Source organism: Psittacula echo (assembly GCF_963264785.1).
Source record: "Psittacula echo genome assembly, chromosome: 9".
NCBI classification, from domain to species: Eukaryota; Metazoa; Chordata; class Aves; order Psittaciformes; family Psittacidae; genus Psittacula; species Psittacula echo.
In genome coordinates this window covers 18888239-18914466 of record NC_137745.1, presented here as the reverse complement: position 1 = coordinate 18914466, position 26228 = coordinate 18888239, and the positions used below count along the sequence as shown (strand labels likewise).

Sequence of the window (26228 nt, the reverse complement as noted above, 5' to 3'; positions counted from 1 at the left end):
ATACAGGATGTAACATCATGTCCTGGAGAGTGTGCAAATAAGTCATAGTTTGCACATGGTGCAGGAGCTAGAGAGGGAATACTGACATAGTAATATTTTATTGAAGTAGTAAGTTACTGTCATGTCCATCTATGGTGAACATGTCAGTTTGTTGTCTGATGTTTCTGCAAGTCTGATTTTCTGCATTTGAGTGTGGTTTTACTGCTGATGTCCAATGTGAATTGTTCCTCTACCTCCTTGAAAAAAGAATTGTCTCTGTGGACCAGCTTGAGCTGGAGCTGATGCATCAAATCCTCATTGTTTTGATTTGTGTATTGGTGATCTTCACTGCATGAAATCAGTGGTGCCTGGATGTGACCACATGAGTTTAGGCAGCGCTTTTAGATACTGGGAATCTGGGTCTGGGCCTGTGTCAGTCCAAAGTGTTTCTGTTTCCCACCAGAAAAAAAGCATGGAGGCAATTCCATCCACTGGTAGAAGAAAACCCCTCCTGCAAACCAGATCATGGAGTGCTTCAGAGGAGTGACCTCTGCTCATCAAAATCCTCCCTTCCCGAGCCTGAAGGCTTTTAAATCTCTGTGCAGATTTAAATCTCTGTGCAGATTTTTTAAATCCAGACTGCCCAGGGCTCTTGTACTGCCGCTGTGCCTCACTGGTTTAGGGAGTAGGGCCAAGGAGCCTTTGCTGATGTGTAAAGGCTGATGTATGGTTCGTGAGGCTCTTCCTCAAGAGCCCTGTGCAGACGCTGGCCGTTCTGCCGGTATGACACCTTTCTGGAGTTAAAGAGGGCGCTAGCTACAAACGGTCTGTGACTGTCCAGGTTTAGGCTATCTAGGGAGGTAAGAGCATGTGGTCAGTGTTCCTGTTTCTGCCTTTGCCAGCTGGCACCGTGACTTGCTAGTGGCCTGTTTCAGTGGAGCTGAGCTACTTGGGCTTGGATTTGGAGAAGATGAAATTCGAGTGCAGCTTCCCGGCAGAGAGTGTTGCAAAATCCAAATCTTGAGAAGTCAGGCTCAGAAACCATGCTGGCTTTGGGCTCTGTTTATTCATTGTTATTTGAGTTTTTAGCCTGCCCTCTCTCATTGTGCTCATTAAGCTCCTCAAGTCACAGTGTGCTTTACAGAAAACAGCCAGTGCTGCTGCTGTTATTAGTTAACGTAACTGGAGATTCCCATACGTTGACCTGTCTCTGGGAAGTGGCCCTAAGAAAAACGCGGTACCCGGAGATCAGGGCAGGGACCGATCCGCAGGGATAACACCAGCGGGAACCTGGGAAGGAGCCCGCGAGGTCAACCGTTGGTCGGGAGGGCAGGGACCCACCCGAGAGGCACCTGCGTTTGCCCCGCCGGGGGGGACAGAGCACACACCGGGGGTGGATGCTGGTGGCGGAGCCCCGGGCCGGTGCCCGCCCGCATCTCCCCGTGCGGGGCCGGGACCGGCGGAGCGGGGCGCATGCGCGACGGGGCCGGAGCGGCGCGGGGGGCCGGAGGGAGGGAGGCGGGCGGGGAGGAGGCAGGGCCGGGCCGGGCTGGCGGCTGCCCGCCTATTTGAGGGAAAGTAGCGGTTCGCGGGCGCTCAGTGCCGGCCGTCGCGCAAAGGCAGCGAGCGGGTGAGCGGCCGCCGGTCGGTGCCCGCAGCCGGCGCGGCGCTGCCCCCCTGCAGAGGACTTGCCGCGCTCGCCGCACGAGTGGCGGCGGGGGGAGCCGCCTCGCGGGGCCGCCTCTGCCCCTTCCCCGCCGCGCCGTTAATGGAAACATGGCGATGGCGGCTCCGACCGGCAGCGCGGCGCCCGTCGCCCCGGCCCTCTGCGGCCACCTGGCCCTGCTGCTGCTCCTCGCCGTCCCTGCCGCTCACGGCTACAGCTTCCCCCAGCAGCACACGTAAGTGCCGGGACCCCCGGCCCCGCGGCTCGGCTCGGCCCGACGCGGTGGCACATCGCGGGGCCGCCCCGGGGCCTGCCGGCGCCGGGCGGGGGAGCGGCAGTGGCGGGGCCGCGGCGGGCGCTGCCGGTGCTTGCGGCCGGCACGATGCTGGGCCGGGCCATGCTGGATGCGGTCTGGCTCGGGGGTCTCCTCCCGCTCCCTGCCGGCCGCCGGAGCGGCGGGGCGAGGAACGGACTTAAAGTTGCTGGAAAGCACAAACTTCCCCGGCGGGTGCCGGTGTGCAGGCGGCGACCGAAGCGTTAATGTGGCGAGAGCGGGGCAAGGCGAAAAAGGACTCGCATCCCCCCCTGCTCGGTTCAAGCACACAATATGGTACCCACAGCCGGCCGTACCCTCCGGAGTTTGAGCATAAACTAATCATAGATGGGTAGTTCCACAGGCTGTCCGAGCCGGCCGTGCTTCTCCCTCCCTCTGGACCGGCAGAAATTGACTATGATCTATTGAAAGTCAGAAAGCAGCTCCTGTGGGTGAGGGGGTGGGGGACTGGAGAGCCGCTGCAGGAAGGATATAAATAGATTTTCTTTTGGAAGAAAGCGAGTGTTTTGGAAGTTAATGTTTGGGAATATTTGCTAACACGTTTGGCTCTCTTGCATACCGTGATAACCCTGAAGCCCTCTCCCTCTCTACGCATCCATGCAGAACCTTGCTGAGATGTGTTTTAAGAGGCTGTCATCCCCGTTATGAAATGCTGAGGTTTGTTGACACAAAACTGAAAACAAAAATCCAGAAGATTCAAAGTAAAGGCTGCCACCATGTCCTTACAGCCTGCGGTTCTGAAGGTGGGGGAAAGCTTTCAATGACATAGAGTTAATAATAGCAGTGTTGCCCTTAACTTTGGGCTGCCCCAGTGGATGTGCACTGCTTTGTGTCGCAATTTTCTTGTCATTTTTGATTTGCTTAAGGATAGAAATCCGGGTTTTATATATATGTCATAGGAAGTCTTTTTGAAAGCTTCTTCGATTCGTGTCTTTGATCTCCAAGTACGTTTTTACAGGCATGTAGTCAGGCCTTCTGAAAAGAAGGCTTATCGGCAGAAGAACCAGTGTTGTTTTTTGGGAGAGCTGTAGCTTAGCGTATGAATATCTGGCTTCACCGGAGGCACGGCTGTTTGCACTCCCTGTTTGATCAGAAACGCTGCCCATTCAGATGCATTCTGTATGGATTCTTGTGGTTCGTGCATCCCTATTTCTGAATATCTCTGACTTCTGGGCTCCCTTTCCTTGCTCACGTAAATACAGAAATCCTTCAGAATAAGACCCTGAGAAACGTCTACCTACAGGGGGAGGAGAGGAAAAGGAACGTGCCAGTTTTCCTCCAAGAACCACAGCCTGATGGCCTGATCCAGCGCTGCTCTCACATGAATAATCTTTACTTCATGAGCATCCCTGTAGAAGCAAAGGGGATTATGGACACGGTGAAGCACAGATAAAGTTTGTGGGATGGTTTTGGTATTTCAGCAGCTTTTCAGGGGCTGTAAGTTGTTGCGTTCTCCTTTTAAATTCGGAATGCAGAATCATGTTATAGAATGAATCTCTTCTCAATACCAGTTTACAAGTCAGAGCTGTGTTTTCTTTCTAACTGCAGAAAGTTTTCTAAGAAGGTTCCTATACCAGGAGAGATACACTTGAGAGGCATATAATGTGTCAGTAATGCATTGGCCTTCCCTAACCCAGATTGATCAGTATCTGTGTTGTTTTAATCAACTGTGCCAGGATTTTAGCCAAAGCACTTTTATTCAGATAACTTGGTGGAGTTTACTAGGATAGAATTTTGTTTGCTCTGTGCTCTTATCAGTGATCTTACCAGAGTGGGTCTGATCCTGCACTGAGGGAGCAGGAGGAGTAAAAACTAAACGTGCTGCCAAAGATTCATAATTCCTTACAAACATCAAGGAACGGTCCTGAAAAGGCCACTAATTCTGTGTGTGCCTCTGGTGGGAAGTAACGCTGTCTGGCTGCATCTGGAGAAGAGGCACAGAAGGGATGCAAGACCTCAGCCTGACCTAGTGTCTTCGTGCTCATTTCATTCCTCTTATGAGCTGTTTTGTGAACCCAGAGAAGAGAAGAGTCGGGAATGGCTGTTTGATGGGATGCACAGTTGCTGGGCAGTTGGCTGGGTTAACGCAGCAGCGTGTGGGCTGAAATGCCGTGCGAGTCTGCCCGAGGGCTGCTGTGATGCTTTCTCGGGAAGGAAATATTTAATGGGAGTAGAGTGCAGTGGTGGCTGGCACCAAGGCTTGAACAGCACTCCTGGGCTGACTGTTTCCCCGGGTAGTAACCTGTGTGCACCCTTCTTGTTTTTAAAGAGGCTGGATATAACTTAAATCTGTTTGGAAGGTTTGTTGGTCAGAAGCTGAGTGGAGCTGATGAGATGGGCTGCTAAATTCTTCCCATTACAAGCTAATTTTCTCCTGCTTTAGACAATACACCCATGTGCATGATTCAGAGCATTGATTAGAAACCTTGTTTGGAGGTTTTCTCTGTAAATCACTTAAGTCATCTGTCACTACAGGACTCAAAAATGAGGCTGCCTTTTTAAGCAGCCCCAGAACTGTTTTGTTCTGACAGGCAGCAGACTGGACGATTAAGCTATTTTTCCTAAGGGGGGGGGGAAGAAGGAAATAAAGAGCAATTTATTTGAATTGTTTTATTTTTGGTTACAATTGTATAAAGTATCAATAAAGGTTCTGTGGGTTGATTCTTGGTTCTGTCCCTGATAAATCGCTTGTGTTCCACATTATCTCTCTCCTCCTGGGTAGCATGGTTTTAATCATCTTATGCTGAGCTAAGGAAGGCTCGGCTCAGCCAGTTGTCCAAAGGGGAATTTCTCGTTGAGATTTAAAAAGCAAAATTCCAGATTGGAACAAACCCATTGGGGCAGGCTTGTTGGGTGATGCCCACTGACTGACAAGGCTCCTTTTAGGAGCGATCACGTACCAGAACATACATCTGTGTGGTCAACGGGATTAATAGCTGTGGAAAGGAAGGCTGCTGGGTGCAGTTAATTTTTCTTTTAAATGAAGTCCACAGAGGGATTCCTGTGTCAGCCCGGTAACATCCTCTGCTTTAATTTTGGAGAGATTTGGTGTTGAATGATTGAAAGCCTGGTCAGTCAGGGGACTCCTGCACCTGTATTGCTGTCGCTTCCCGTTAGTGGGGATTGTGTGCATGTGAGTGCTGGAGAATGGTGCTGCCTGTACGGCTGCCTGGGAGCAGAACAAACCCCCTCCTCACTTTGCAGAAAGGCTTTTTGTCACTTGGACTTGAAAGAAAATTGCCATCTGCTAGAGGGTGGCAAGCCATTTGCTTCTTGTGAAGAAGCAGGTGTGTGCAGAATGCTGCATGGCGCTGGGGAGGCTTGGCTTCACCACTGCTCTGCAGGGCAGCTCTGACCCACCAGGCAGAGCAGAGAGGGATGTCTCAGGGGAAGGCACCAGCCTGGGGACCAGGGTCCAGTCCTGCCTCTCTGACATGAGATTTAGCTCTTGTCAGGTGCAGGCAACAGTTTTAGGCAGTAAGCTGGAGATGGTAGCAGTGTTCCTGTTGGATAGTGGGCAGTGAAAGCTCCTGCTGAGAGCAATAAGGCCTAATAGGTGCCCATCACCACTGGAAGGTGGGCTTGAGACTGCTTCTACCAGATTAATTGCTTCTTTGTAGCAGGTTGATTTGTACTTGTGTCATTTCACCCCAAATGAGTTTAATGATGCTTGTAGTGACGGCACATCTGGGCTAGCAGGACTTGAAATAAATAACTCTATTAGGACTGGATGCTTTAGGGTTTGCGAGATGCCATGTACAGGAAGCCCCTTCTCTTGTTCTACTGCTCACCTACTGTGTAGTCAGAGAATTTCTTCCAGTTATGGGTTTGATGCTTGGGAAGGGAACTTGTCTGGAAAGGAGCAGCAAAGAAGTGGGGATATGGCCCTGGCTTCTGCTACACTCGGCAGAGCAGAGAGACAGCTCCCTGGGAGGGTCATTTACCCTGTGACTGAGATAACGTCACTCCATCCCTGGGAGGGCTGAGCGACCTCCATGAGAACTTGTACCCAGTGGAGGCACAAACACCCAGTGTCCTTGTAACAGCCCCACGTGGGCTGTGCATCAGTGGCAGAATCCACTTTGGGGTGCGCAGGGGCACCCTGAACTGCCCAGAGGTAAAAGCACAGCCCCAGGGAGAGAAGGATAAGGTTTTTAAAAGCTATTTGCAGTATTTATTTGGCATTTAAAGGAATTTTCTCCATTCCTTCTACCATTCTTCAGTGCTTCCTGCTCTGGTCTCACTCACATGGGGAAAGGGCAGGCATTACAGAGCAGGGCACTGCCACTTTTCTTGCCTGTTTTTGTGACACTTCAACACCATACCCTGCCTTCAGTGATCCCCTTAAAGACTGTGGTTTCAGGAGCTTGAGTTTTTCAACTGTATACATTGAAAAATTGTTAATTCAAGTTCTCTTGGGAGAGCATGTGGGTTCTCACTGAAATCAGTAAGGCACCTGCATGCAGACCTGAGGGTACAAATGGGCTTGTGCTTGGTGTTTGACAGGCATCATTCAGAAGCTTCATTGTAAAGCAGCTTTGTGTGTGTTGTATGCATGTGTGCAACAGCCCCTTAAAAGCTGAATGTGGTTATGTAGGGGCTAAATGGAAACCTGAACATTTATCCTTGAACGAGCTTCCTGGTGGTTGGCTTCAAAAGCCATCAGAAAGGCTCTTGAGGGTTTAAGTGCTGGGGCATCTGCACACTGCAACGTTGTGCATGTGCACAAACCGTACAATTTAGACAATGCTTTTTTCAGCCAACGAAATACTCAAGTGGGATGAAATAAAAGAAGAAGTCATTACCAAGCAAAATACTGGAGTGGAATATTCAGCAAGAAAGGAGAGTATCTGACTCTTTCGGTATTTACTTTTCCAGGAGCCTCTTGAAAGCAAAATGTGTTTTGTTAGCAAAGTTCTTTTTTCCTTTCCAGGGTGCTGGTAGTACTTTGTTGCTTTCGGGCTGTTCCTGTAACCCAGGCTTCATCCTCACGTTTATTATTGCTGGCTTGCATGGAAAATGGGGTTGTACAAACTGTTGTTACTGGAGAGTTGGCTTGTGTCAACAAACTATGTGCATGTGTTTCTTTAGGCTGAATCATTTGATCTATTGGAGAATGCATGTGGATTTTCTTTGTAATTTTCGACAGTCGTCCTATGACTGCTGATTCTGTCTCAGCTGTTATCTTTTGCTTATAAATATAGTAAGAAATAAAAGGTGTTCCCAGAGTCCCAGACTGGTTTGGGTTGGAAGGCACCTTAAAGCTCATACAGTTCCAAACCCTGCCACGGGTGGGGACACCTTCCACTGGAGCAGGTTGCTCCAAGCCCCATTCAACCTGGCCTTGAATACTGCCAGGAATGGGATGTTTACACAGACCAAAGAATTAATTTTTCTGCTGTAAATTGTTTCTCACATTGACTGTTGCGTGAGCACTTGGCATATCCACCCAGATCAGCTTGTGCCAGTGAAAGGGCTGCCTGGGCAGGAGAAACCAGGATCTGAATGCAGACAAGCCAGACAAACGTTGCATGGTCTGTGGGTTCTGTATCTATTCATTAACTGTGCAAGGTCATTGTTCTTGCCTGTGATTAGAGCTCCTTGGAAGCTGCTCCATTCTAGTGGGGACAGTGCAGGAGCTGTGTAGAGCACACCTTCTCCCAGGAGCATGTGAGACTGACTGCCTTTCAGGAGACCCCGGAGAGGGCCTTCCGCCATCACTTCTATTGAGGCTGAGGGCTCCAGAGGAGATAATTACTGATAGTAATCAGATTGGGTGCTAAATAGGGATATAAGGCATTTAATGCAATAGCTCTGATGGTGATAAAGCCTTGGCTGCAGCTGCCAAGACAGAAGTAGTGTTTGCATCTCTCTAATGAGGCAGGTGCCTTTGTGCAGTACCACCACTGAAGTGTGTGGAGTTAAACCCAAGTAGTACAGAGTGCAACATGAGTTTTAGCTCTGGTATGTGTAAAAGATCCTGGAAGTTCTTGCAATGAAAAGGAGATCTTTAATAAGAATGTCTCCTGTCCCCCACTTCCTCTTCCCAACGATGATCCTCCTTGAATTGTCCACAAAGAGCGGGAATGGAGCTGCTCTTTCCATAGACCAGGCTGGAGCTACTTTTGCACCAGTGGGTATCTGTTATGACTCCACTGAAGCCCTGGGTAGAATTTGGATTTCCTTGTTTTCTGCTGGTGCCAAAACTGTCGTGCTACCCGGTCCCACACTGACACTTGGGGAGTTCATGAATCAATATGGGTTGTGCTTACAGTGAGTATGTGCATCAGGATGATAGAAAACCTGGAGTGATGGATTACAAAAGGCAAGTTCATTTACCTGACAGAGGTTGTCTATCTTGAATTATTTATGAAGCTTCACAGCATGCTAGTAAATTTTGTAAAAGCAATGGAGTCCTGGTAATGTGAACCTCTTCACTGCAGCTTCTGTAGCAGAGTTTTGCTGGGAGGGTTCGAGAGATGGGAGATGGAGGAGGAGGAAGAAATCTGCAGCAGGTGGGGGGATAGAGAGAGGACTGCTGTTTTCATGTGCAAATGAAGAGGTGTGCAGAGCAATGAAGTGCGAGTTAGATCATGCTGTGCATTGGAGCAAAAATCTGTTAGTGTTAGAAAGCAACTTACACTCCAGGGAAGGCAGGGGGAAAGATGGGGGGTACAGACACAAGAAGAGATATGTGAAAATCTTGTGACCAAAGTTCTGGCAGCTGCCCATGTGTAGGAATGTTCTTTTCAGGGGCAGTTTTGTTAAAGTATATGGTCCTTTAGGTGAGGTTTTCTCATCCAAGTTGCACTAAGTGAGGGATCAAGTCCAAGTTGCCCAGGCCTGTCTGTGTGACACTTGGTGATGGGAAGGCTTGCAAGTGTGCAGAGCACATGGCTGTGGACCAGAGGCATTTGCTTGGGATAACCTGGAAGATGTGTGTCTCATAAGAGCATTAAGTCAGTGTTATCCAAAAGGGAGAGCAAGGGCAGTAGAAGACTTGCCTCGTTTCCTGCAGGAACACCCTTTCACAGCTAAGATCAGTGAAGTGGCAGGCACAGTGCAGGTTCATGGTGTAGCTGCCACTGCATACCTGATCTGTGGATAAATAAAGCCTTCCTTGAGCTTTCAGGCTCCAAAGTCTCTTGGTCTTCCAAGCGCAAAGAAAGTTACTGCTTAAACTGTTAAATTGGTGGAAAGAATTGGGAAAGAGTGTTGTATCCATCTCCATTGAAGTGACAAATGAGGATATGATTCTTCTTACAGATACTAATGCCTTTCAACTCACAACAGAGCTGTGTCCCAGAACTTTTCTCTTGTCACCAGCTGCCAGCCTGGTTTGCTGTCAGGCTTCGTTTCTTCTCTAGTGGGCACTTAATATTCTGTAGCCCAGAAGAATCCCATCTCTGAAGTCTGAGTTTACATTCATTCTTCAAATAAGAAAGCAAACCAAGGGGCATATTTCTAAAGATTTTTCAGAGCTGACCTAGTATAAGCCACTTATGCTTCAAAAATGTATAATACTCTCACCAATTCAATTTCTGTTGAATCAGAGGTACACTTGTATTTGAATTCTCATCTCTATTAAATTTCATGTAATAATATCTCTTTATTGTGGCCAGTGAGTACTTTCCCTACAGTGTGACACAGGGAAGGTCGTGAAAGCAGTGCTTTGTTTGCATTCCTAACGGGTGCTGGGTTTCACAGGCAGATTTTTGGCAGCTGTAACATGGACACCAAAATAGAGACAGACTTAAGCCAAGCGAAGCGCCTAATATTCAACTCTATCAGGTGTTGAAGATTGAGTCAGATTCTGAGCTGTGAGTGGTTGAACATCTTTTTATTGCTCCATAACGAACTCAGTAGACCCAGGAGGAGCCAAAGTACCATTTCCTCATGTCTGAGGTAGGCTTATAAATTAGAGGTCTTTACTCAGTGTTCACTGTAGTGTCACATTCTTGTCATCGGGGCTGGGGCAAGTGTTGTGTGGGTTCATGTGCTTCCAGGACCTCTGCAGGGGGAGGGATGCCCATTGCCTGGGTAAAAGTAAACTTTCTGCAGCAGCGTGTCATGAATACCAGGGGAAAAAAGGGTGGGAGAAACTGTGTTTAATTATTCAAGACCTGCAAGCTGGAAAGGGTTTCAGGACAGTGAGGTAGGTATGATTGCAGCTTCAGGGGCACTCTGCTTTCCCCTCCTCTCTGCTGCTCTGGGAAGAAAGGTAGATTACACAGACATGGAGAAAAACCCCAGTATTTTTCTCTTTACCAGCTCTTAGGGTTTTATTTATTCTGGTTTTGTTTGCGTGAACTTTTGTTGGTCAGTGACTCAACTGATCACAGTGTTTTCCCTCCTGCAGAATGACAGCACTTCCAAGAGCACAGCCCAAAAGAGCATCAGCCCAAAGCAGTCACTCTCTGTGCACAAGGATGCTTTGATGACCCTCCTTGGCTGCATGCTGGGGGACTGCTCGTGACTGAGCCATTCTTGCTGGCGCTGGGTTTGTTGCGATGCAGAAGAACTTGCTGTTGCCAGTCTTGCTGTGCTCTGCTACAGCTATGTTGGGTTTAAAAGCTGAGAAATGTCAAAAAATTATTCAAGGTATTGGGCCAAATTCATCCCTGATGTAATGTTGGGATTATGCTTTAGGCCTCTTGTCTTCCAACTTTTAAATGTGGTGGTGGTTGTGGTTGTTTCTGATGTTTTTGGGTTTTTTTTGTGAGATGGAGAAATGCAACGCATCTAACACATCTACTATTTGCTTGTGCTTCGGTCCCAGTTTCTAAATGACCCCATTTAGCACCTGCCTGCCTCTTTGGCCTGGCAGCAAAAATGTGTGGGCACTTCTGACATCAGTACTGCCTTTTTACCCGTCATCTTAAGGCTAAATTGAACCTTTCTGTGTCACTTGCTCCTTGCTGTGTTTATTTGTTTTGATCTAGTCTTTAGAGAAAAACCCAACTAACTCTGTTTCACTCCTACTGCTTGCTGGGCCTGGGGGCTCTTGTGAGAAGTGGCTCCTTCCACAGGTGAACCTCATACCTTCAACTTCCCCTGCTTCCCTTTGCTCCCTGGGGATGGAGCAGCCAGGAATGGAAGGGCTGACATCTTGGCATGAGGCCTCACTTCATTGTGGTGGCTGCTGAGCTACCTCGTGCCATTTCCCCCTCCCACAGCCCTGTCCTGACAGCATTGCTCGTGCTGTGTTGCCTCAAACAGGCACGGTGTTACCAAACTGGAGGTGAGGCTGCATCCCAAGGCTGGCACTCTGTATGGAGCACTGCCTGTGACAATGCTGGTGTGTGTGAATCTTCTTTTCCTGCCTTTCTTCTCTTGACACTGCTCCAAGTGGAGCCTTGTGTTGAAAGCATCACTGGCTTGTGCAGTTTATGGATGTGATTATGTGTGCTGAAAGCAGCCTTTTTTATTTTATAAAGGCCACTCAATAAATGTCATTTATTTGGTGACTGTCAGGCAGCTGAGTGCATGGCTGCCTTCTCATGGGGAGGTGACAGCCAGACCCCATCCTGTTCTCTGAAGTCACAGCTGGCTGGTGGAAGAGTGGGTTTGCCACTTGCCAGGAAGAAAGATGTGGTGTTTTGATGGTAGCTTGCATAATAGTCAACTTTCATTCATAGTTAAATCTACTTATTGCTGTGTTTGTGCATTTCAGTTATTATTAGATCCCACAAGATAGCATGAGGTTCTTGTATGCCAAGTTTCTTCCAGAGAAAACCAAGCAGCTGCAGAAATGAAAGTTTTAGTAAACGGTACCTGTCCTTCTTATGGAGGAACAGCAGAGTGATTGCAGTGTGCTGAGCTGAAAACGGACCTGCTACAGGCTGCGGGTGAGATGTTCCAGCTGGGGTCACAAGTAATGTCTGTACCTGCAGTTTCTCTGCTTAACAATGTGTGCCCCTTGTTGGGTGAAGGATTCATGTGCTTTGGGGCTGGGTGGAATTGGTGCTGAGAGCGCTGTTCCATCCTGCACCAGAGCAGCCAACCAGCAGTACTGGTTGAACTGCAGCTTGTTGAAACCTCCTAAAGTTTGTGCAGTTCATTACACTGAAGTCCAGATCCCAGGACCAAAGCCAGGACTATTCTGAGTGTATGTTATTTTTTGTCTAATTTTCCATGTGGAACTAACTTTGTTTCTTTGCTTGGCTACAATATTTATTACAATGTTATTTCTCTTTCTTTTTTCCCTACTGCAACGTTGTCTTCTAACAGTTCCTGAGTAGTGGAGTGCTTGCATTATTGGCAGTAATGTATAGTTAATCCTGAACGCAGATAGCTGTGAGGAATCCAACAAGTTTCAGCCCATGGTGGTATGCTTGTGAGGGAGAAAATTAGCTTGGAACTCATTGTCTGTTAAAATTGCTCCTGTGTTAATCTTGCTGTGATACCACAGCTTCTGGCAGTATGTAGGTTAGCAAGATGCTTGTGGCAGAGAATGAGGGCAGGTTCTCACTTTGGAAGAGTCTCAGCAAAGACCTTGTCTTACACCTTTGCTCTGAGGAGATTTAGGCTGAGGAATCTGGCCCATTTTCCCATTGCCAGTCCTGTCTTCCAGGAGTTCTCTTATCCCCGGTTGATCTCCTGGCCTACTTTCTGTCCACTACATGTTAAAAGGTGGCCAACCTGTCTGTCTTGCCTAGCATCAGGAGCAAAGCTGATGTGCCTCAGGCTTGTTCCCTGGAGAGAAAAGTAATTCTTTAATGATGCCCTTGGGATTGTCCCCCTCCCCAACCCTTCCCACTGCAGGATGAGCATCTTGTCCTGTTCTCCCTCTTCCACTCTTACAATGGTTTTTCACATGCACTTTGTAATAGCACTTGCACTTCCTCATTGCTCATTTTGCTGATGAAACTAAGGCTTTGGAGACTCCAATATGTCAGTGGTGGAGCAGGAAATGCAACTCAGATCGTGTAATTCCTCCTCCTCTGTTCCTCCAAATGAATTCATGCTCTTCCTTTTGGGATAAATCTTTCTTTTGCTATTTATTAACAAGACATCAGATTCAGCTGCAAGAACAGAAATATAGCCAGGAGGATTTGGACTCCAGGGACAGTATCTGTCCCTTTCTTTGGCACTGGGAGAGTGGGAACTGCTCTTGTGGATGAAAAGCTCCCCTGAAGGACACTATTCTCTGGCAAATGCCTGGGCATTGAAGCTTGGGCAGTACTGTTCCCTGCACAGTTAGGCAGAGGGCGAGAGGGCTTCCTGCTGAGTTCTTGGGGTGACAGCATTGGCAAATTAAATGGGTGCCTTCTGCTGCAATGTAAGGCCTACACTGGCTGCTTGTACTGTGGAAGTCACAGCTAGGCACCTTTCCCAAGAAATGCTCTCTTTAAAATTGCATTTTTGTGCTGACAATGCACTCAGGATTGGTTCTGTTGTGCTTATTGCCTCCCTGTAGCAGGCGCTCACCAGTGGGACTGTCACTGGGGGAGCTGTAGGGCAGTAGTTCCTGACCATCCCATGTACATTTATCCCCTCGGATGGTACCTGAGACATCATCTGAACATTTCCCACTCTGTGTGTGTGTCTCAGAGAGAAATTCTGAAGGCCATTAAACTGGGTAATTTACATGCTTCTTGAGCCTGTGCCTAGAGAAATATATTTCACAGGTAATTTCAAATCTCTTGGCGTGTGGAAGAAGTCATTATTCTAAATAGAAAGGGGCTGGTGATGTCACGGGCCCCATTGAGGGGACCACATTAGAGACTGGGATTTTTCTCTCTCTTACAGGCATTCTATTCACAGGGCTTTCAGATGTCAGATGCTTTTGGTTTTAATGTTGATACTCATTTAGAAAAGTAGAAGAGAGAATTATCTTCTAATCTTAGATTTCAGTTACATATGAGCATACTGGTATAGCCATAGGTGTGTGGATTTCCTCCTTTGGTGTTCAAGAGCTGTCTCCCAAGGGCAAATCTGGAACTTAGCATCAAGAGGCTGAGTTGCAGTTCTGACTCTGCTACTGAAAGTCTGTCTGGATTTGAGACTACAACTTCACCTTTGTAGCTCCATTCTCTCCTCCTGAAAAAACCAGAAGATATTTTTGTCAGAAATATTAGGATTTGACAGTTTAATGTTGATCAGTCTCTTCAAAATGGTGTTTGATGAGTGAGCTGTTGTGTCTGTGATTCAATTGTGATGCTGCAGTGGCGACTGTGGTAACTGTGACAGCAAAAGCAAGGTTGTGGGTGCACTGCTGGCTAAATAGCTTGAGGGATATGGTGAGGGGCACATTTGTGCTTAGGCTCCAGAAGAGTTTCTTGGTGACTCTTCCTTTCTCAAAGGGCAGACAGCTTGTTGCAGTGGTATTTTCTTGCAGCAAGGAGAACTCCCAAGGTGCTTGGCACAGCATCCTTGTTCCTAAAGGTGCTTCAGCACAGCATCCTCCTTCCATGGGGTCCTCTAGGACAGGAGGTACATCCTTTCTGGTGTGAAAAGCTGGCTGTAGCTGGAGATGGGGAAACTGAGCATCTGAGCATGTATAGCAAATCCTGTAGTACCTTCTGAGTATTTCCAGTGTGGTTCAGCTTTCTCCATTTCAATAGGCTTATATCCTTTTCAAAGGAAAGGTGGTGTGTATATGCTTTTTCCTTGTGTAGGGAGCAGTGTTTGTCCCAGCTGGATGGGAAGAAGGAATGAGTAGGTGATCTCTGCCAGCTGACAGTTTCATCACTGTTGCTGTAGTGCTCCAAATTATGCGGCAGCACTGGGACAAAACCAAACTGGGCTTCATGGTTCCACTGTTCCTGCTTCAGAGCAGGTCTGTATGTCACCTTCCAACAGGAGAGGTTTTGCAGACAGCTTTTAGATGTGTATCACAAAGTAGTGAGGTAATGGCATAAAATGCAGTAAACTAATACTTATTTTTTTAATGGTCTCCACTCCCACCTCTTTTTTCTTTCATTGCTGAAAGGGACTAATACAATGAAGAGCTTCTGCAAATGAAGGCGACTGTATGTGAAATAACAGGGGTCTGGGTGTTTGGCTGGGGAGAGATGCAATGAGTGAATATCGCTAAGTGCTTTATAATAACAATGATTACCACCCTCTCTTAGGAGCCAGGAATCTTTCAAGCAGGGGGATGGTGGGCAGAGGGGTTGTTTGAGAGGGACGGATTTAAGCAGATAGACATCTAGTGACAGTGACACCTAGAAAGCTCCTTAGGAATGTTGCAAATGATGCTATGAGAGGCTACTCCAAAACCCCCAGGAGACTAAGATTAACATGATTAGAGGCTGAAGAATAATGGCAATAGATGCTCCTAAATAGCTCTTGTAGCAGGGGGTCTTTGTGGCAGAGGTTAATGATATCTTTTCTTGGTAAGGAGAGAAGTTGTAGATACAAATTCAGCAGAGGTCTGACTAGGCAGTAGTTGTCTATCACTCCTTACTATGGCTTGTGTTTCAGTGATTAGATCAATCTTGTGTTTCTGAGCAGCTGAAATCTGCAGTGGGAAGGGTGGGTGCTGAAAGCAGTCCTGTGGCTAGTAAGAGTTACTCATTGTACCATTTCCAGCTTGGCCATGTTTGTGTTTTGCTCAGCTCTCCTTATAGCATGGCTCCTCCTGGCATAGCAGCATGACTGGGTGGAGTACCTTGTGTGAACAGGAGCACGTTGGGAAGCTCACTCACATCAGGGGCTCTAGTCAATCCTTATTTCCTGATTGCCACTATGGCATAACATCTCTTCCTCACCCTTAAAACGGCACACTAGAGAAATGAGAGATGAGTACAGTGTATGTATTCAAAACTCCATTCCAGCCATCAGGATATGGTGCTCCTTTGTCATGCTTTGTCCCATATCTTGACCAGACTCATTGCACAATGACCTAAGCAAGGGGAACTGCTTTGCTTTGTCCAGGATCTTACTATTTGCATAGCCAGGAGGTGCTTTGTTGTGAACTATGCTGAAGTCTTGCAAGAGCCTGCATCAGCTTGGATAGTCCTGCTGTTGCTCAGCAATGATACAGGAGCACAGGGCAACTCATAGCATTTAATCCCAAAGCTGTTTGTGTATGATTTAGATGACAGTGTACTGGTGGCATGATACAGAAACACTGCTTGGGCTGTTGTCTTCCAGCCATGCAGCCTGGTGCATTTGAGTGACAACTTCACTATTTCTTCAGGCTGTGCAAAAAGCTCTCCCATCTCCAACCAGAAGTGCAGGTCCTGTCAGGTTGTGGCTATTTTGTCTTCTGGGGTGTTTCAGCCTTCCATCTGGTGATGAGGATTTACTGGAATGAACAAGAAGATGCAACAAACTACCCTACTTCTCTCTGGCTCCCACGAGAGTCATGAATTATACAAAGAATAAACAAATAACCTGATATGTCTGTCATTATATCATAAAGGTCTTTAATAATTCATGCAGCATGCAAAATCCTTAGTAAGACCTACCCTCTGTAACCTTATCTTTGCCATGGGGGATGGAATCTCTTCAGCCTCCGCTCAGATTGCATCTGTAAAACAGAAGGAATCGGTGAGGAGGAAGGTTTTATCATAACACTTCACCTGTATAATGGGTTGCAAAGCGATGTGCAAGAGTTATCAGCCATTTGGGGTCTCAAGGGGTGCTGCAAACGACAGGTGGCTGCACTGGGCGAGATTTATGCAGGTAGTGTACTTCATAAAACTGACACCTATTCACTTATTTATTAAGTCGTTGTGTTTCAAGTCCAGATTTGTGACAGGCTTTGAGACCAGAAGGCCAGTTCTAATCCCGTGCGACGAGAGTGCAAACGTGATGGAACCCATGGGCTTCTCTCGCTCCTGATGTGCATCAGCAAGTGTGCCACAGAAATGTAGTTTTAAGATGTAAAATTAGAGCATGGCTTTCAGAAAGCAGGGAAGCTAAGGCATGAGGTTAGCTTTGGCTCCGAACAAAACTGTTGTTTTGGGTAGCACATTGCTGGTATTGCCCGTACAACTCCAGTAATGGTAGCCATTGCCTTTGGCTTATTTTGGTTGTGTTATGGTCCTGGAGTTGCCTCCTGGTGCTTCTGCCACCATCACATGAAAAGTCAAAGTACATGACCAACCCATTAAAGTTCCTACTCGCAGGACCATCCCCATAGCAGCAGGATCAGTCAATCTGGATCTCCAGACATAAATTCAATAAGTAATTTATTCTTGTTGTAAGGCGACCAAATCCAGCTTTGCTTATACTGTTGGGAAGTGGCTCGATTTGACTCCCCGCGTGGCTGAGGGCTTCTTGCTGAACTTGTTCTGTCTCCTAGTTGAAAATAGCAAACTAGTGTACCATCTTGAGGTGCCCGTCTGCTTTCACTTACAGAAATATGAGTTGGTGGCAGTGTGCTGAGATCAGATTTACGCCTTAAGACTGTGAAGATTAATTCTTGCATGTTTTCAATGTATTTGGAGATCCTTATATGAAAGTTCTGCCAAATAACACTCTTAACATCTAAGTATCCATCACAGGAGGGCCGCATCATTGAGTGATGGCCTGAAGATGAACTCTAGGCTGATAAGGATGCAAGGAACTTAGTGATGGGGTTCGTGGTTGGAAGTGCCTTTTGGGAAAGCATTGTCCTCTGCCCTGCAGAAGAGACTTGCTGTGGTTGCTTTGCCATTTGTTCTTATCATTGCTGTATCAATGTGAGGCATTGGCACATGTTTGATCAGGAGAATGTGATGCCTGCATGGGGGCCTGTCGCAGCACTGCCTGGCAAATGTACCAGCTAAACACGTTCAGTGACTTCTCCTTCCTCTTTCTGTTGGCAAATCATCCACCAACAGATTGCAGTTTTCCTCAAGCCTACTCTTAGGCTTTAAATTATTCACTGAATTATCCTTTGGCCTCCAGCTCCTTTGCATATCAAATACTCCAGATCAGCTTTTTGTAAAGTTTGAAATGCAAGATATTTTGGTTGGACACGTAGCTCTCCAAGAATAGTTATTGTGGCTTTTCGTCATACTGGGAGGGCATTTCAAGTGGGGTCCTGCAGGGATCTGCCCTGGACCTACTTTTATTCAGTGGTTTCATTAATAAGTTAGGCAATGGAATGGGAAACGTGCTTATAAAACTTGCAGGCGACACTGAGCCAGAACGGGTTGGATGTGCTTTGGAAGGCATGGTCAGAATTCCAAATGATCTAGAAAGATTGAGTGGCGAGCCAGATACCGGGAAAATGAAATTCAGTGACAACAAATGCAGAGTACTGCACTTAAGAGGCAGAAATTAAATGGACAAATACGGAATAAAGAACATCCCTCTGCGTAGCAGTGTGGCAGAAGAGATCTTGGGAATTATTGTGGATTAGAAGGGCAAGTTCATTCTGCAGTTTCCAGTCGTTTCTTGGACAAAGCTGGGGAAGTGATGTGCTCCTCCTCATACAGCGCTGAGTTTGGCTTCTGTTGGAGTACTTGATCTCACTTTTTGGAATGAGCCCTTGGAGTTGTAGGTAAACTTGTAGAGAATCCGGGGCAGGGCAACAAAAATTAAGAAGTGTTTAGAGAAGAGTGCAACAGAGGGGAAGCCAGAAAGAACTGTGTCTGGATTAGAAAACTAAAGAATTGAAGGGCAAAGGATGCTACAGAATAATAATCTTCCAGTTCTTAGGAGCTTGTCATAAAATTTTTTGGTGTCTGCTGTAGGTGGGATAAGTGGGAAGAGGGAGGTGAGATTTAGGGTGGGTAACAAGGGAATTTTTTCTACCATGTGCTGAAAAATGGAACTGGAAAAAGGTTCTGTGGGGATCTTGGGTTTACCTTCAGCAGAAGATGTAAAGAACAGATTAGGCAATACTCCTTGTGGAAGGTTCAGGTGTTCAGATGTCCCAGTGCAACTGATGGTGGAAGAGGAATTGCCCAAGCCCCTGCCATCCCTCATGTTTATGACTGGCTCACCACCTGTGCAGTTTCTAGGTGGAGTTAGACCTAAGTGGTTCATGCTTCTGTTTTCTGATAGAGAAATCATGTTTAAGGTGTCCCTCAGGGATCAGTGTTGGGACCGGTCTTGTTCAACATCTTTGTCGGTGACATGGACAGTGGGATTGAGTGCGCCCTCAGCAAGTTTGCCGATGACACCAAGCTGTGTGGTTCGGTTGATACACTGGAGGGAAGGGATGCCATCCAGAGGGACCTTGACACGCTTGTGAGGTGGGCTGATGCCAACCTTATGAAGTTTAACCATGCCAAGTGCAAGGTCCTACACCTGGGTCGGAGCAATCCCAGGCATGGCTACAGGTTGGGCAAAGAAGAGATTCAGAGCAGCCCTGCAGAGAAGGACTTGGGGGTGTTGGTCGATGAGAAAATGAACATGAGCCGGCTTCAGTGTGTGCTCGCAGCCCAGAAAGCCAACCGTATCCTGGGCTGCATCAAAAGGAGTGTGACCAGCAGGTCGAAGGAGGTGATCCTGCCCCTCTACTCTGCTCTCGTGAGACCTCACTTGGAGTATTGTGTGCAGTTCTGGTGTCCTCAACATAAAAAGGACATGGAACTGTTGGAACAAGTCCAGAGGAGGCCACGAGGATGATCAGGGGAGTGGAGCACCTCCTGTATGAGGAGAGGCTGAGAAAGTTGGGGCTGTTCAGCCTGGAGAAGAGAAGGCTGCGTGGAGACCTCATAGCAGCCTTCCAGTATCTGAAGGGGGCCTACATGGATGCTGGGGATGGACTCTTCATCAGGGACTGTAGTGACAGGACAAGGGGTAACGGGTTAAAACTTAAGCTGGGGAAGTTTAGATTGGATATAAAGAAGAAATTCTTTACTGAGAGGGTGGTGAGGCACTGGAATGGGTTGCCCAGGGAGGTTGTGAATGCTCCATCCCTGGTGGTGTTCAAGGCCAGGTTGGATGAGTCCTTGGTTGACATGGTTTAGTGTGAGGTGTCCCTGCCCATGGCAGGGGGGTTGGAACTGGATGATCTTAAGGTCCTTTCCAACCCTAACTATTCTATGATTCTACGATTTTCCTATTGCCCTAAATGTCATTGGTGGCAAGTTGCTGGTTACTGTTGGTTTTCCTTCAGATATCTACAAGAATAATTGTTAATGTAACACAGTTTTTCTGTATACTTGCCAGACTGCTTTCCCCTCACTTTTTGCCCACGTCTATGCTGCAGAGTAAGAAAAGTCCCCAGTTATCCTTTTATTGGGTTGTAATAGTTGTTGGGGCATCGGACCAGGGATCAGGATGGATCTGTTGGGAGGGTTTGGCACTTAGTTTGGGTTGTTTTTTTTGCAAGACATACCCTGCTGCAAAAAAATGTAGAGATGAAGCAGACAGAAGATAGGACAGAGAAACAGGCACAGAAAGTTAATGCTCAAATAGAGGAGAGCAATGTAATTTGGTGATAGAGCTGAATGTAGAACACACATTCCCACTAGCTTTCCCCTCATGTTTCTTAAAGATCTTTGGGACAGAGTTTTGACACTCATTTGTGCCTTTCTTCCCTCCTATAGTAATGCCAAATATACTTTCTTACTATAGAGAAGACCAGATGATAGAGGTAAATAACGTCTTGACAAATACTAAGACAAGACTATTCCAGCAGGCAAATTTTTCCACCCCTCCTTTACATAAACACCTATGCACATACTTTACATTAAACAGGAGTCATCAAATCCCAGTGTGGGAGGGTCGTTAATGTCTGGAAGCATGGCCAGTAAGTTATTTGATTATTCTGAAGGAAACAAGTGCTCTCTGGAAGTTATATCTTCAGGAAAAAAGAAAGGCAGCCTTTTTTCCCCTGATGGGTAAGCGTTGGCTGGTGGGGTTTTATAGCCTAGGTGAGAAAGGAGGCTCAGCAGGGACAGGAGGGTGCACATACACATGGACATGTGTGCACTGACACATGTGCTATTATAGTTAAAGGATTAAGCGCCTTGAAGGAATAAGCCAATTATAAGAAGTTCCTGCACAGCAAAAATTAGACAACACAGTAATTAATAACCTTATTAAATAGCAGTATTTGGGCACTGAACCAAAGCGTATGAATCAGAGCGAAGCATTCTTGGCTGAACACACTGCGTGAAGTGTAGACACTTGTACAGAACACTCTCTGTGTAGAACGCAAGAAGCTTTGGGACAGTATATCTACCTAGCAAGTAGTTTTTCCTCTTGTCCTTTCATGTTTGTGTGAATCTTTGTCTTATTTTTGAGCCAGGAAGGCAGCAAGAGAAAAGGACTGAGTCTCCTATTTTTCTTTTTATCATCCTCTCTTGCTTGCAGCCAAACAAGCACTCTCCTAAGGCTGCTTCAAAAAAAAAGTGTCCTCAAGCAGAAAACTTAATTTTCTTTCCTCTAATTTCTCCTTTCCCTGTGCTTTTCGAGAGGCCACTTGCAATGAGGCTTCTGTTCAATGGCAGTTTGTGTAGCTGCCTTATCCACCCTGGGTTGGCTATGAAGAAGTGTGACTGCAGCCCATGAAGGGTGTGTTCCTGTACCCTGACCCACCAAGGGGCTGAGCTGCAGTGGTACCTGCTCAAGGTGCTAGCCACAGGCTGTCAGTGTGTGGCTTGCACTGGTGGCTTGTCTGCAGATGTCTTCAGCTCCTGTACCAAAGCCCAGGACTCCAGGCTGCCATCTGTGGTGTGCATCAGTGTGGGAGGTTGTGAACCAAGGACAGGCTGTCTCCTGGCTTCCCAGGCAACTCTCATTCGCTTCCAAAGCCGCACAGCTGGAGCAGCGGTGTAGGCTCACAAGCCAGCATGGACATGCACAGAAGTCTCTGCAACTGCTTTGGTCACCTAAAGTGTGAAATGTGCCCTAACCCTAAGGGTTGCTGTGGCCAGTGGCAAGGCACAGGCGCCCATGGAGCAGCAGTGGGGCAGGCAGGACACTTGGCTTCCTGGCCACGAGTGCAGCAGCAGTGATTTGCCTCCTGAAGTGCTGCTTGTCACAGTAAATATTTTTGAAGCTCTGTTGCTTTTTTAAGCCTACTTTATCTCATCTTTAAGAAAAATCAAATATGCAAATTATGAAACCAATTAGCATTTTTTGTAGTTTTCTTTGGAGAGGCAGTAATAAATGGTGGTGTGTTTTCAAAAATCACTTCTGTCCCTTGTTAAATGTTGCACAGGAGGCTGTAAAATATACAGGGGAGGGAATCAAACCCATCTTTCTCACTGCAAGAGATTTCTAATATACATCCTGAATATGTGTGGTCGTGCTTGTGCGTATGATTGTTGCAGAGTTGTTAGGTTGGAAAAGTCCTATGGAGACTCCTCAGCGAAGGCAGAGCTAGCTGAGATGATGAGGATCACTGGGATGTGCTGTGCATGTCCCTGCTAAAGAGGGGACAGGGAATGATGGGGCTGCCAGGCTCCTTGCATGTGGTTCCTGGAGGCACAGTTCTACTGAGTGCAGTCACAAGTACTTGCACTCAGAGGTTTTCTCTTCACCTGTGTTAATTCACTACAGAGGACACTAAAGTGGTACTTGGTTTAAGGGGGAGACTGAGCACATTGCTCGTAAAGGGAGCTTGGTGGCTTTCGGTGGCAGCATTATATCCCTGCTAGTGGCTTCCCAGTCAGTGCATCAGCTGTTTCTTTATGCTTTATTTGTAAATGCCATTTCACAAGAGCAGTAGGGCACTCCAGGCTGCCTGTTCTGAGGAGTTATCGCTCTTCAAGCCCTGTAACGCCACCTGAGATGTGCAGTAATGGCCCAGGAAGGTAATGACTGTCATGTCTTATTGCCTACAGCTTCCATAGGAGACATGCTTCAGAGAGAAATCTCCATGTTCATAATGGGCTAGCAGTTTCTTTACCCTCTTCATCCTTGCTATGGTCATCTTACATCAAATTTTAAGTGCAGTGACTGCAGGAGAGAAACAAGAGGCAGAAGGTCAACTGAGACAGAATAATAATGGGGTTTAGGTATTTTGGGGGTGGGTTTTTTTTTGTGTTTATTTTTAATAGTAGCTTTCAACCCAGCATATCACAAGTGAGATGAAACCTCCGTATTCTGGGATGTGGCCTACTCTGCAGGCTTCTGGTCATGGGCATTATGCTAGAGGGACATAGTAATGGGTCAGATACACAGAAGAGCTCTTGCCAGTGCTGTGGTATGGGCAAGGGATGTGCTAGTTGGAAAAGAAATCATTTACTACCACTGGCAATAGCTCTTGTATAGCCATTTTAGACCAAAAAGAAGAAAAGAATCTGCTTCTTCTGTTACTTTTTAAATCTAGAAAGCTGGTGTCAGCTGTGCAGAAATCCCCTCCTGCTTTCTTGGTAGTGATAAACTTTTTAATAGTGGTATTTAAAGCTTGTACTACGAGGCTGAGCTGGACTTTGGAAAACTGCTGGTCTGTAAGGCTGGGAGTTGAGTGCCAGGTATCATGAGGCTGCACAATTGAAGGGAATTGCAGTCTTCCTCATGAATGAAAAATCCAATGGCTTTTCCTTAAAATAGTAGTGCTGCTTGGGGCGGAGGCAGGGGGTGGAATAAGTTTAAAATGTTACTTTTTTGAAACAAATCTGCTGACTAAATTTAAATTAATTGTAATTCCCAGCCCGACTGAGCACTCAGCACCTCTTCTGCATATGCCAACGAAGTAACACTGATGCCTCTGTCTTCCTCTATAACTAATCCTCTCTGAAGGCTTGGCCAGACGTGACATTTATGTGGCTCTGAGCAGCTGTTAATGTTGATGGATACGGCTCAACAGGGGCGGTTGTTTTCCCTTCCTGTGCTGGTGTAGGTGTTCCTGGAGGGAGCTGACACTGAAACCGAGGACCTTGCATGGAGCTGGAAGTTAAGGGAAGGCGTCAGCTCCATAAGTCCTCAGCAGTTTCTCAGACCTGTGGCTTAGTATGAACTTGTCATTAACTGTTCTCAGTTCACTGGACAAACTGGAGGAAGGAGAGAAAAGATATTTAAAAAATAGGGGTTTTTTTAAATGAATGACTACGTAAAAATAACGTGGTTTTGGTGAATATGCTTCACAAGATTTGTGGGTAATTTTGGCCAACCTGAATATACCTTTGATAGCAAAAAAAATGTTTGACTGAAAAAGGAAAAGAAAAGAAAAAAAACAACCCAGCATCCCCCTCAGCTCTGTTTGTGACCCATTGTCTGGAGAGGGGCTTTGGGCAAGGGCCTGTAGGGACAGGCCAAGGGGAATGGCTTTAACCTGCCAAAGGGGAGATTGAGATGAGCTCTTAGGCAGAAGCTCTTCCCTGTGAGGGTGCTGAGGCGCTGGCACAGGGTGCCCAGAGAAGCTGTGGCTGCCCCATCCCCGGCAGTGTTCAAGCCAGGGTTGGACACAGGGGCTTGGAGCAAGCTGCTCTAGTGATAGGCGTTCCTGCCCGTGGCAGGGGCTTGGAACTGGATGAGCTTTAAGGTCCCTTCCAACACAAACCAGTCTAGGATTCTGTGATCTTTACACTGGCAGTCTCACCAAGGGCTTTGCTTTCCCTCCTTTGGCAGAAAAAGGTGGGTTTGCAGATGTTTTCACCCATCTCCATCCCTGGATGTCCCCTCCTCCCCAGCCAGCCTCCCAGGGAAGAAGAGGCAGCATTGCTTCTGCAGGAATGTGGGAAATATCCGAACTTACACTGGAAAACTGGGATGATTTGGTGTGTGCAATTAAATCTTGTTTTCCTCTGCAGCCTTGTGTGTTATTAACTGGCATGAATTTTGCCTGTGTGAGTAACACGCGTATCTCTGCCAGTGCCTCCCTCTGTCCCCCGCACCCCTCCACAAGCAATGCTTCAGCTCTGTTCTGCCCGTCATCTCGGGCTTCTCTGTGCTTTGCTGCTTCTGTCCGGGTTTTGGGCCCTGCTGTATAATTCAAAGCCCTGTGCTTCTGCGTTGGGTTTCTTTGTTCCTTGATCTCCAGGAAAGCCTCTTCCTGTGGCTTCGCAGGTGGTGAAGGAGCGTGTGTGCGCTGCCTCGGGAACGTCTCATGTGTGAGACGTTGCTTGGTGAACCTAACCAAAGTGCGAAGCCCTGGTCTGCTCCCTCCCACCATCGATTTGCCATGATGCTGGCCTTACCTTCCTTGTGCTTCTTCCCTCCTTTCCCTGGTGTGGCACTGAGAGATGGATGTTGCTGTGGAGAAAGCACCAGAGGCAGTGCCAAGTGGTACTGGGCAACCGAGCATTGCTTTTCCAGATCAGCTGGGAGATGGGATATTTATATGGGCATCAACTGGAGTCAGGAAAGCTCATTAAAAGAAGGAGAGTTACCAAGTTCTGTGGTTAAGAAGAGGGGATTTTGTTGTTGTTTTTAACTTGGAGTTATAGCTGTAAGCGGAAATCTGTGTGATTGGATCTGTAGGAGGTGTTTGTGCCTATTGGAAGGACAGGCAGCCAGCTTCCTTGCTGTGCAGGGGTGAGGACAAAGGAGATGCCATGTGGCAGCTCCTGGCCAGTCTGCTGCCCCAGAGGCAGCTCTGCCCAGGGTGGACCTGGCAGAATCAGTGCCTGGCTCAGGTTGGGCTTAGCTGAAGGTGCAAAGCTGCTGCGCCCTTGGGCACTCAATGCCCCATGCTTGGCTCCTGGTGCTGCCCAGGTCCCTTCTGTTGTGCTGCAGGGATAATCCATTGCTGCAGTAGGACAGACACCTCTGGTCCTGCCATGGCTCTGTGTTTGCTGTCTGCCACACAGCCCTGCTGAAGCAGTAAGCTGTTTCCTGTATGCCACAGCACTTCAACTCCATTAATTACTCTGGGCTTCAATAATTACCTACTGCAACTGTTTATATACAGAGTTAAAGAAACCCCAACCCGTGCCTTGCCATTTTTGTTGTACCTTTTCTCCCCTTTTCTTTCTGTGGTGTCTTGTGCATAGATTTTGAAGTCTTGAAGTTTAAAACCAGCCCCAGCTGTAATTCTCATGTTCTTGGTATTCTGCCTGCACCCAGTGCTGCAGAAAGAGCAGTTAACTTAGCTGAGGGCACCTATTTCCTGCCTCTCCCTTCAATCCCCTTGCTTATCTGCTGCGTGTCAGGGCTCTGACTCTTTCTCTTTCTCTCCCTTTCTCTTTCTCTCTCTCTCCATCTCTTGCAGTATGCAGTACTGGGCCAGGAGGCTGGAGCAGGAGATTGATGGAGTGATGAGGATATTTGGTGGAGTCCAGCAGCTCAGAGGGGTAAGCTGTCTGTCTTTTACCTGTGCTGCCTTCTTCGTGGCAATGAATGTTCTCATCTGCAGAAATCACCTGTGTGAACACTTGCAATAAGTCCCTCTCTCAGCTCATTCCATGTGCAGGGTCATGGCTGGCTGTGCTTCAGGTTGCTGGTCGATTTGATGCATCTATTGAG

General features: G+C 47.3%; 1 protein-coding gene across 2 annotated transcripts in view; it reads left to right on the top strand.

The window, feature by feature from the left end:
* Positions 1–1776: 1776 nt before the first annotated feature.
* The window catches only part of CACNA2D2 (calcium voltage-gated channel auxiliary subunit alpha2delta 2), a 207369-nt gene continuing 182917 nt past the window's right edge, over positions 1777–26228 (top strand). The window contains exons 1-2 of one of the 2 annotated variants that reach the window (XM_080625351.1): positions 1777–1880; positions 25975–26056. In XM_080625351.1, the coding sequence (XP_080481477.1) occupies positions 25976–26056 (81 nt within the window). In that variant the 5' untranslated portion in view covers positions 1777–1880; position 25975. The remainder of the gene's footprint in view (positions 1881–25974; positions 26057–26228) is intronic. The other variant, XM_080625352.1, reaches the window with a different exon arrangement.